Source organism: Habropoda laboriosa, unplaced genomic scaffold (assembly GCF_001263275.1).
Source record: "Habropoda laboriosa isolate 0110345459 unplaced genomic scaffold, ASM126327v1 scaffold40, whole genome shotgun sequence".
Lineage (NCBI taxonomy): Eukaryota > Metazoa > Arthropoda > Insecta > Hymenoptera > Apidae > Habropoda > Habropoda laboriosa.
In genome coordinates, this window is record NW_017100231.1 from 1,140,799 (window position 1) to 1,152,982 (window position 12,184).

General features: G+C 41.2%; 1 protein-coding gene across 1 annotated transcript in view; it reads left to right on the top strand.

Annotated features, from left to right (window-relative positions):
* LOC108571541 (neurogenic protein mastermind-like) overlaps positions 1-12,184 on the top strand; it is a 186,018-nt gene that overhangs the window by 164,822 nt on the left and 9,012 nt on the right. Inside the window, 1 exon segment of the mRNA XM_017933606.1 lies at positions 3,823-4,161. Within this exon segment, the coding sequence (XP_017789095.1) occupies positions 3,823-4,161 (339 nt within the window).

The window sequence follows — 12,184 nt, forward strand, 5'->3', positions numbered from 1 at the left end:
TTCACAACTTGGACGTAGGGTTACGAACACTGTCCTTTAAAAATAATCACACGTACGTGTAAAATACGAATTTTATTCACTCTGATTTATAATTATACGAAACTGCGAAAGGGTTAAAATTGGTCCAACTTCAGCCTTCTTTCTCGCGCATGAAATTATCGCCAAAGTATAGCAGTCGGGTACAGACAGTTCAATCCTTTTTCTTCAAGTATGTATTAGACAACACCGTTACACTTCCATTTATGTTACCAGTAACAGAAAGAAAAGGGAAGAAAGAGAACACGAGCTCGTTCCACTTAACCAAGCAGATTCTACGCGAAGGAATTATTTACAAATTTTCCTGCCACCTGAAACAACGGTGGTTAACACGACTGGGACGAGTAGCATGGAACAGCGTCGAAACGGAAGGTCCGCGAGCGTCGGGTCGCTAATTGCCGTAATGAAGATTATTCGCGGCGCGGTTCGTGTAAAAGGGCGCGCCGTTGTCTCGATGAAATGGCCGAGTGACCGTGCAGAAATTCACCAGGATGCTCGGCGATCTTTTGACATACAAATATTTCCCCCCCTCCAATGGCGGAATTATTACGGGACCCCCGTTTCGGGACACGTGATATTTACGCTACTAGGGAAATACTTCGTTGAAGACTGCTACTTCGGTGTGTGATATTTTCAACGTTGATTTCTTCTTCAAGCGGAATTACATCGAGAGGTTCGCGGTCTTAGAACGAAAGCTCTTTCTTTTCCGGGGGACAATAATTGACACGTTTGCTGTCGATGTCGCATAAGTCTGAATAGTAAAAATTTTCATCGACCCTTTTAACTTTTAACGTGACTAGGTCACTAAATTATCGAAAATATATTTTTTTGCGATATTATATTTTTTCCAATTACTTTTATTGCCCAGAAGTATATAACTTCATCACTTTCGTTCACAATCTTCTACGAACGCAGACATAAGTCCATGGTGCTCAAAGGGTTAAAGAACAAAACAAGAAACTTCTCAAGCACCTCTGTGCACGTAATCTCCTCACGTCTATCGACGACTTCGAAGATAGAAAAAAACAGGCTGTCTGTTGAGCGTCGAACAAAGGAGTGTTCCGACTGAATCGGTTCGCGATATATTTAGAAGCGGCGTGAAACTGAAAATTTGATGTCTATAGAGGAGACACTGTCGAGGCTTGGCTCGATTATGCGTAGCCGGTGCACGCGCTCAAGACCTTGTGACACTTAGGCAGAACCACGTCGGTCATAAGTCGCTCGCTATAATAAAGTACTGACGAGGTACCGGATCGCGGCAATCTCCATACGGTGCGTACGAACAAAAGGACTGTCGGAGACGACCAATAAGTGGTCCGAGGCCAAAGAGGAACGCCGAGTGTTCTTATTATTGGACGCTTCGCGACAGAAATTCGCGGCCAGCCGAGTCTAATCGCTGATTACTATCGTTCCTCTTGAGTTAATTCGATTTTAATCGCGCTGTTTTTTCGTCACCTTCATGCGTGTCTTGAGATATTTATTATACCAAAAGTTGCCGGTTGCGATGGAAAGAGACCAACGAAGAGACCATCGATACTGATGAAACTCTGTTATATAGTAGCTCTAAAAAAAATATTGAACACGTATTTTCTTTTTATTGGCAGTGATCCAATTTGATAGGCTGAAAATTACCCTTAAAGATGGGGCAATAAACTTTCTTTTATTTTCATTTTTCAAGTTTGTGAAATATATGGCTTATTTCAAGGTTGATAATATCAGTATGAGTAATTTTTCCATGATTTGATAATTATATTCGGAGATTAGTGTGAATTGTTCGGTTTATACTCGATTTCTTCCAAGTATTTGAAATTTCGTGAATGAAATCGCTCTACACAATGAAACAGAGGGGCACGCCGATTATGTAACCCAGAGTGCAGACTAAATACGTTCATTGTATTCAGAACATTATCCGGTCGTAAATCTTCGCGCGTACGATATAAAGATAACGTAACATTAGGGGGAACGTGGGGACCCGATGGTGTGATCAAGGAATTCCGAAAGTCGCGTATGTGTTAGCTCCGGAATATTCAGATTTGTGTTAATCCCAGCTTCGTCATATTATTCAATTTATATTTCTATCAACCAGAAAAAATATTCAACCCTTTAACACTAGACTTACCGACCGAGTCAGAATGACCAATTACCATCTTTCGAAAAAAAACGCAAATGTTCAATACTGGTAAGTATCGTCGTTTTACGCTTCTGCTTGTATCTATATGAGTCGAATTTTCCAATCACGGTGTACTTACCCAAAAATTCACTTTTGGAAAGCCTCGCCGATGGGTCATTTTGACTCGGCTGGTAATTCTACGTAGTGTTAACTCTCATCTACCAAAGAAACACTTACACGATGGAGAAATGTAAAATATAATTTCGTATTTACAATTTTGCATTATATTATGAATGTTCGTCGAAAGAAAATTAATTGTGACCAACTCAGCCACTCGCGATTAATACAGAGTTCAATACCACCGCGAAGGGTTGAAATCTGAAAGAGAAACCTACTTACGAAACGGCCATTCCACCTGAAACTACATTTCACCAGCGCACGTACCTTTTACACAATTAAAATTCCAATTGCAATTTCTTCGCGTGATAATTTCGTTAGAAGAACCCCATTAAGAGGGGTTCGATCGGTAGAAAAGCATCGAAGGGAAGCTTACAGCCGGACTAGATTACAGCGACTCGATTGTCGGGGTCAAGAGTCATCGAAGCCGTACAGGACAACGATCGTGCCTTTCCACATCCTCCCCTCTCTTTCTCTCTCTCTCTGTGTCCACGATCCTTTTTCCCTTGGCCGGCCGGTGGATGAGATATTGAAGAACGGTAGCCATTTTGTATCATTGGCCAGGGAGTACGAGCGACGACAGGACAATAGTCGCCACTTGTCCGCCGCTTTTTTGCCAGAAACCAAATTCCAGCCCGCCTGTGGCGAGCCGTTGTTCGCCTCTGTACCGAACGGATGAAAAGCACCGGTCGATCTGATCTACCTTCGACCGTGGATCATACGTAACAGGCCAAATCATACCGCGCGTGTACACCAAACCCAATGGACAACCGGAACGTTATAAAACTTGTTTGCTGTGTCTCGTTGTTGTACCCTTTCGTGGCTATTCTTTGCGAGTGCCTTGTTAGCTTTGCTTCCCCCCACAGGAAAATTGATATCGATGAATTTAATAGCGTAATCGTCTTAGTTTTTTTCTTTTTGAATAATACGAGAATATCCTGAGGTAAAATTGTCGGGTCGGTTAAGTTTGGGGAGGTTGGATATTTTAACCCTTTGTGTTGTTTGATCTATGGCAGTTTGAGATGTACTTGTCTATTTTATTCTGGGAAGCTTCTGACAGAAGTTAGGTATTGCGTTGTTAGAGGATCTTGAGAAACTGGTTTTCTAGTTCTCGCCATTTTTTAACGGTTTCAATTCTTACGAAATTATCAATTATCACTTCTCTATAATAAATGACAATATTTGGGAAGAGCTTATAATATTTATTACTAAGAAAATGAGCCAACTCTGGGAGACGTTTATGTCAACTATGACATCCGAAAAATCAACAAAATTCAACGCAAGACACACAAACTCGTTCGCTATTATCTCTATGTAATGTATACGAAATGCAAAAATTGTGAGTGCCTAAAAATTTAGATATGAAAAATGCAAGAAAAAATGATACGAGTGTGTTTAGGGTTGTTTAATCTCCAATTGATCAGTTTAATCAGATAAGAAATCGATTCTGAGACCACGCGTTCAAAGTACTAATTTCAGCCGTTTTCTCTTGATTACAGGTGTCAGCAGGTCAGCATATGCAGCTCACAGGCGACCTGAAGCCAGGCGTGTCCGTGGCTGCCCAGCAGGGCATGTACTTCAATCAGCAGCAGAATCAAAATCAGACCGGGCCCACCGGCCAGACGGACACGTACTGCTCCGTGTCACAGTCTCAGACGATCAATTTCACGCAGCAGAGCCTGAGACAGAGGGCTGCGGCCGCCGCGGCGGGCGGCGTCCCTCAACCTACCGGCGCCGCTGGTGCACGCAACCACCCTCAGCAAGTGCCGCCGAATCAGGTGGATCAACATCAGCACGCGAAGATCCTTCAGCAACAGCAACTGATGCGCGCCCAGCAGGTAAGTGTGTTATGGTACCGAGTGGCGCGTGTAAAATTGGCTCTAAACGCAAAATACGGTTATACGGTTTTAATGATATCATTTTGTAGTATCGCGGAAATGTTTGTTTCTTGTTACGTAGGTTTAAGAGGTTCAGGATGGGAGTTGTGAAGAAGAAAGTGGGTCCTTGAGAACGCACGAGGCTCTCTCGTGCGGTGAACATTTTTAATTGTGAGAGAAAGGAGGTGAATGAAAAGTTGTTTTCTTCCATGTAGAGTAGGTGTTAGATAGAGTCAGACTGTTGCAGATAGAGTCAATGTTGTAAATAGAGTCGGGGTGTTGTAAGAGTCGTCAGAGTGTTAGAGATGGAGTGTTGTAGATAGAAACAGTGTTGTAAGAGTCGTCAAAGTGTTGGACATAGTGTTGGGTATAGAATCAGTGTTGCAAATAGAGTCGAAGTGGTGTAAAAGTCGTCAGAGTGTTGGAAATAGAGTGTTGCAGATAGAATTAATGTTGTAAATAGAGTAGGAGTGTTGTAAGAGTCGTCAGAGTGTTGGAGATGCAGTATTACAGACAGAATCAGTGTTGTAAAAGTCGTCAGAGTGTTAGAGATGGAGTGTTGTAGATAGAAACAGTGTTGTTAGAGTCGTCAAAGTGTTGGGTATAGAATCAGTGTTGCAAATAGAGTCGAAGTGGTGTAAAAGTCGTCAGAGTGTTGGAAATAGAGTGTTGCAGATAGAATTAATGTTGTAAATAGAGTAGGAGTGTTGTAAGAGTCGTCAGAGTGTTGGAGATGCAGTATTACAGATAGAATCAGTGTTGTAAGAGTCGTCAGAGTGTTAGAGATGGAGTGTTGTAGATAGAAACAGTGTTGTTAGAGTTGTCAAAGTGTTGGGTATAGAGTCTGTGTTGCAAATAGAGTCGAAGTGGTGTAAGAGTCGTCAGAGTGTTGGAAATAGAGTGTTGCAGATAGAATTAATGTTGTAAATAGAGTAGGAGTGTTGTAAGAGTCGTCAGCGTGTTGGAAATAGAGTGTTGTAGATAGAGTCGGTGTTGTAAGAGTCGTCAGAGTGTTAGAGATGGAGTGTTGTAGATAGAAACAGTGTTGTTAGAGTCGTCAAAGTGTTGGGTATAGAGTCTGTGTTGAAAATAGAGTCGAAGTGGTGTAAGAGTTGTCAGAGTGTTGGAAATAGAGTGTTGCAGATAGAATTAATGTTGTAAATAGAGTAGGAGTGTTGTAAGAGACGTCAGCGTGTTGGAAATAGAGTGTTGTAGATAGAGTCGGTGTTGTAAATAGAGTAGGAGTGTTGTAAGAATCATCAGAATGTTGGAAATGGAGTCGGAGTGTTGTAAGTGTCGTTAGAGTGTTGGAGATAGTGTTGGGTATAGCGTCAGTGTTGTAGATAGAGTCGGAGTGTTGTTAGAATCATTAGAGTATTGGAGATGAAGTGTTACAGATAGAGTCATAGTGTTGTAGTGTTGCAGAGAGCCTTGTACGAGTAGTCCAACAGTTCCCAGAGTTATCTTAGAGTTGTAAGAGTTATTTCAAGTTATATTTGTTGCATTTATAGTTGTTAGAGCTGTATTTTGCGTTCGAAGCCGATCTTACGTGCGTCACACACTATAACAAGTATCATTCACTCGCTCGTTCACTCACTCTCGATCGGAAAATTTTTCCACGATGTCTTGTCGAATGATAACGTCGCGTTCTTTGGGCGTGAACGGGTTGGTTTATGGTTTAATTACCTAATGGCGGTGAACGATCCTTATCTATGGTAATACGAACGGTGTCTCGGTTGTAACGACCAGAGCAGAGGGGGCGACACACAAATCCAACGATGGGCTCGGTTTTATCTGTGTTCGATCGAGGAAATTTTCATTTCGACTCGCGGGAGATAATTGGTTTTCGTATCCATGATCCTTGGCAACGAACTAGCTTGTAAATTCCGAGGAATATCATTATGCTGTTCCCTTACGCTGTAAAGATTGTTATTGAAAGGATTATCTTGCCGAGGCTCCGGTGGAAGGGATAATTAAGAATTTATGAGATAAGAAATTCGAGGCGATTACCAGGGGCTTGGTGAATTTTACATTGTGTAATTACACATTTAATGGGCGCAATAAGGCTAATTAAGTATAATCCGGCGTACCCTTTTCCTGTTGTGCATCAGGGAAATTTATGTTTGGATCTATTTTAATCTAACCATGTTACAACGAAAGAAAACGCAGACTTGCAAATGTGTGTCGTGAAACTTGAAATTAAAATGAAACACTGGTACACCTATGAAAACCATCGCGAAGCACTGCTGTTAAAAAAAGCAAAAACACTACACGTCGAATCAAAATAAATTCCACATAGATCCTCGACAATCTCCGCCTACATCTGTTCGTGTACGATTCGTTTCGTTGCACAATACAAGTCAAACGTTCCCGAGATGCGTGTCGAATTGATCGGACCTCCTTTCCACTCCGTTGAGATCACGATTCTGCATTTCCGCAACCAGCGATACCAACCGTGTTCCGTAAACTTCTTCCAGACGTGACGACGATCGAAAGGGAATCGCGTCGCGACGGGCGCGCGCGTTATTCGAAACATTAAGTTCGTATCCGGCGGTGTGGCCGTGTGCAGCAACAGGTAAACGCGGCTCCTTTGCAGCTTCTCTGTTCCGTTTGAAAGAAGCGACAGAAATAAGAGAGACGTCTTGGCGGGCCGCGGAACAATGAATGGAAACTTTTTCTGTTACCGGGAAATCTGCGTTCGCGTGCACTTCCGGGAGAAAACGTAATGCCCCGGCCATTATCGCGACCAGACCAACGATCTCTTTGGCTTTCTTACGATGTTTACGGATGCGGTTTTCCGCGCTCGATGGAGTTCGATCGGGTGAAATTGTTGTGGCTTGTCATTCATTTCGCCTTCTTGCCGGTGCTATTTTGTTACGTTACGCAATAGATTTATTTCACCACTGCTTGGTGTCTGTGAAAGTGTGCAATTTTTCCCGATTTTCTTTGCGACCTCGCTGAGTAAACGATTGTTTTCGACGTGTCTTACAAATCTTTTTGTAAACGAAAATTAAATTCCTTCACTTATAGTTTAGATGTAACGTTACAATATTTTTTCGAATTTTGAACGTTTTGTAAACATTTTTTCTGAATGAAGGAATGTTCTCTGAAGTCGCGAGTAACGAGGGTACGTAGTGATACAGGCGATATAGCCTGATTCGATGTTTAGCGTTGTAAAAAACAAATTGAGATTTTTGGTGGAGAAAATATTTCGTTTTATACTGTTAAAAGATGTGTAGGACGTGAGGACAGATAAGACGTGAGGACAAATAATGACATAAGCGATATATAGCCTGTTTCGATGTTTAGCGTTGTAAAAAAAAATGGAGAAATTATTTCTTCTTACACTGTTAAAAGAGAGGAAAGAAGATGTGTAAATTAAGAATAACAAAAATATCGTGAGAATAAATAACGATATAGGCGATATAGCCTGTTTCGATGTTTAGCGTTGTAAAAAAAAATGGAGAAATTTTGTGAAGAAATTATTTCTTCTTATTCTGTTTAAAGAGAGGAAAGAAGATGTGTAAATTGAGAGTAACAAAAATGTCGTGAGGATAAATAACGATATAGGCGATATAGCCTGTTTCGATGTTTAGCGTTGTAAAAAAAAATGGAGAAATTTTGTGAAGAAATTATTTCTTCTTATTCTGTTTAAAGAGAGGAAAGAAGATGTGTAAATTGAGAGTGACAAAAATGTCGTGAGGATAAATAACGATATAGGCGATATAGCCTGATTCGATGTTTAGCGCTACAGCAGAAAAATTGCCAACTTCCATGGAGAAAAGGGATAGACCAATTCAAATAAATATTCGATACCTTCTGTCAATTTCAATATCCGCTGTTAATGCAAGGCTATCAATATTATCAATAAACGATCTCCATTGCAAATATACTCTGCTTTTCGCCTGCATAAATACGACAGTGTACACGTGTACACGCAGCTTGTCTCCCATTTATTAGCCGGTGAAATTGCAAGTGAAGGAACATCAGTTTTATATCTTTTTCACGTACGACTGTTATATTACGCTGTTTACTTTCAATTTTTCTCACCGCGTCAAGTTATTGCCCTTTGTGTCGCGGCAGAAAAGAAAACAGCGAGAATGAAAAAGGGTAGAAAAGTGATGGGCTCTGTATTGGGCCTGTTGTTCTAGTTACTCCGCGGTATAATGTAACGCCGGGAACTTTGCAATCAGACAACATTTGCATGCAGTCATTTACATCTTGTCCGGCACGGTGTTCTTCATCTTTTATGCATTTCCAATTTGCATCCGAAGAAACTGTGTCCACGAGCTCAATTACTGTCACTGAATCGTCGTCGTCTTCCACGAATTATCTCCTCGAACGCTCGTTCTCTACGCGCGGCGCTATTGAAACATCGCTGAAAGATTGAATGCAAAGTCGCGTGTCGGAGTCGTTGACATCGCGCGACGCTCGCCTAAATTTCTGTCGCGTGTCTCTTCGCCGGCTCTCTCGAGTAATTTCGCGAGATCGGAACAGTCGCATGTCGCTGTGTTTATTTTCACTCAAGTACATCAATTTTCCTCACCGTTAATCTCCTTTTTTTCGTTCTGTCATAATCATTTTTCTAATTTTCAACAAATCCAGCGATAATTTCTTCGTCGAAGTCACCGAATTTTGTAAACATACCGATGTAGAATTATGCAATTAGAATTATTATATCCGTTACCTAATTGAAAGTGGAGAGTGGTCCAGAAGATTTCTGTGCTATGAAATTCTTCGACGCACCGTCGAACTATAATCTTTTTCCGAAAATGAGACTACCTGTCGTTTACTCGAATTAACGCAAGAAAAAGGGAACATTTAAGGAAGAATCATTTCCCCATAAACGTTTCATTATATATTTCACAAAAAACCTCCAACTAATGCGATAAATCCTGTTGCAGAGCACACACATATTCACCCTTTTCTCTTATTTTCAATCGATCGCGGTGTTCGATCCGCTCTAACCATGATTTACCCACCGTAACTCAGACATTCAGAGGAAACATCTGATATACGACTTATTCCTACAAAGTATCGTTAACAGTATCTTTTCGTTCGAACCTATCATCAGGAATGAACGTAAATAACGAGAACTAGCGGCAGGATCCGAGCGATTTATCAAACTTCTCCCATAGAAAAAGCGAAATAAAAATGTGACGGAAAAATAAAGAGACTTATCTACATGACTCTCGAAATCTGTTCGACGAACAGAGTGAAATTATCGATACGTGTATTCGTATAGATCGGTAACATGCACTCGGTGGCGTGTAGTCACGTTTGCTCTCGCGGACACGCTGCACGATTTATTAACGAATGACTCAGTTGTTATAATACCAACCATTACTTTAACGACGTTAAGGTATCGAAGGCAGAGCTCGCTGATCGTGCTCCAGTTACTAATTGTAGGTTTCGCGCGATTGGTTAGTCATCCTTCGTCATCGTCGACCTTCCGTTTCGTTTCTTCCTTATCTCGCATCCACACAGCTGCCGTTCTTTTCCTTTTTCCTCTCTTCCTGATATTCGTAGTTGTAACGAAAACGATTTGACAAACTAAAAATGGAAGATTCCTTTTTTTATCGTTACCTCTCGAAGGGATTCCGTAGAATCGTTTTGAAGTCGCTTTGGAGATTGCGCGGTTCAAGTGGAGCACTTTCTTCGTAATCGAACTAATCACGAGGAGCAATCGCGGTTCTAATTACCGTGAGAACGCAAGTGGCGTTTCCTTGATCATCGAATGAGAAGGAACGAGGATTCGCCTGCTTGTCGACCGGAACGATCGATTTTGCTCTTGGTTGGAAGGGATCTGGTCAAGTTGACTTCACTTCACTTCACTTCCGGAGAAGTTCAGAATTTTTTTGTTTTATGATTGAGCTTGGACGAGGACGAGGATAATAGTGTGAATTTGTGTAGATTTTCGTTTGTGCAGAAGAATAATGCGGAAGGTATTTTCTGTTCTACTGTGATTCGTGGAGTTCCTTTTTCTGTGACTCTCTACGTCACAGAACAGTTTGAAAGTATAATTGAAAATGCTTGCATAGTAGTTTCTGACGTGATCTATCTTTTATATTTTTTTGTTTACTATTTTATCAGGATTTACGTTTGAAAAGTGACTTTTGAAATGTGTCTTGTAGTATTGCATTTTGAACGAATTTCTCCATGGTACAAGCTTCGACGGAGAAGTCAATTAGAGTTTGAACTCGATTAGAATTGAAACGTGTGAAATGCCTAACCCACGAAGAACCACTTTCTTCCTCGTTCTCCAGCACGAAGCGAGGTAAAAATACGGGCGAAATTGCTACATGCCGATTTTAAGGATGCTTCCTCCGTTCACCAGCAGCAGAGTCCTGAGAGTAACTAGGCGGTGCTGGTCTAATCGCAGGTTACTTGCGCGTTCGAGAGCAGAAAAATACTTCTGTTCCACAGTGAGAGCGCTTCGATTCTGCAACTTTGTATTTTTATAAGTGCACACCGTGGATAGAAAGTTTGGAACCAGCGTAGCCTTTAACACGTTCAATTCAGCGTAACCTATCAAGTGGATTGCACATTGCGTTTCTGAGAAATGTCATGCATCGACGGTGGGTTGCATAGTTTGCAATTCAGCTGTGGATACAAACGTGTCACTTGTAGGCACAATAAAATAACTTGAAGCACTAGAGAGTTGTATTTTGGCCATTTTTTCTTCTATCAAGAGTTCTTCATTTTTTTTTTTTTATAATGCTAAACATCGAATCAGGCTATATCGCCTATGTCATTATTTATCCTCCCGTCATTTCTGTTATTTTTAATTGACACATCTTCTTTCCTCTGTTTAAACAGAATAAGAAGAAATAATTTCTCCACAAAATTTCTCCATTTTTTTTTACAACGCTAAACATCGAATCAGACTATATCGCCTACATCGTTATTTATCCTCACGACATTTTTGTTATTCTCAATTTACACATCTTCTTTCCTCTCCTTAAACAGAATAAGAAGAAATAATTTCTCCACAAAATTTCTCAATTTTTCTACTATAGTGCAAAACATCGAATCAGGCTATAGCGCCTATATCATTACAAATCTTCACATCATTTCTGTTATTCTTAATATACGCATCTTTTTTCCCCTCTTTTAACCGTATAAAGAGAAGGACTTTCTCCACAAAAATTCTCAATTTTTCTACTATAGCACAAAACATCGAATCAGCCTATAGCGCCTGTATCATTATGTATCCTCGCGTAATTTCTGTTATCCTTAATTTACACATCTTCTTTCCCCTCTTTTAATCCTAGTTATAAGAAGAAAGGTTTTCTCCACACAAGCTATACACTTTTTTGCCACAAGGCAAAACATCGTATCAGGCTATACATCTCCTGTATCATCCCATATCGTCACGCCGCTTCGGTTATTCTTACTTTATACGTTTTGTCGAGCTTGAACAATAAATTGTGCGTGACAAACAATCTTTATCCCATTCACCTCATCGCTATGAGTCACTCTGTGCGTCGAAAGAAATAGAAGAAAAAAGAAAAAACAAGGATGAAAGGAGGTAGAAAGGCGAGGAGAAAATACGAGTGAGAAGCGGGAGAGTGAAGGTGTGTAACGAGGAAAACGTGCGGCCAGTGTCTCTGGTTGCCTTTCTGTCTTCATTGTCGTCGTTCGTGGGCTTTCGTCGACAGCGTAACACCAGGAAGTGGAAACGCAATCCACAGAGGGCTTGTGCAACGACACCGATGCTCGGAACTTCCGTGCTCGCTGGCTCGACGACAATGCGACTCGTAACGAGTCATCGATGCGTGCCGTGAGCAGAGTTGCAATTATTCCCTTGGAATCTGTCTGCTGGGCTTTCTAACGCGTTTTACCTATCGTCGCTTATGACATCGCCGGCCGAATCTTGCGCGGTGCGTTCTTCAGAAGTGTGTTTCGTTGGCGCGCGTTGAACTTCGCCAAATTCGTGGGAGCTTTGGAAATTTCTGCGGAGAGAAAGAAGGAAACTGCGAAA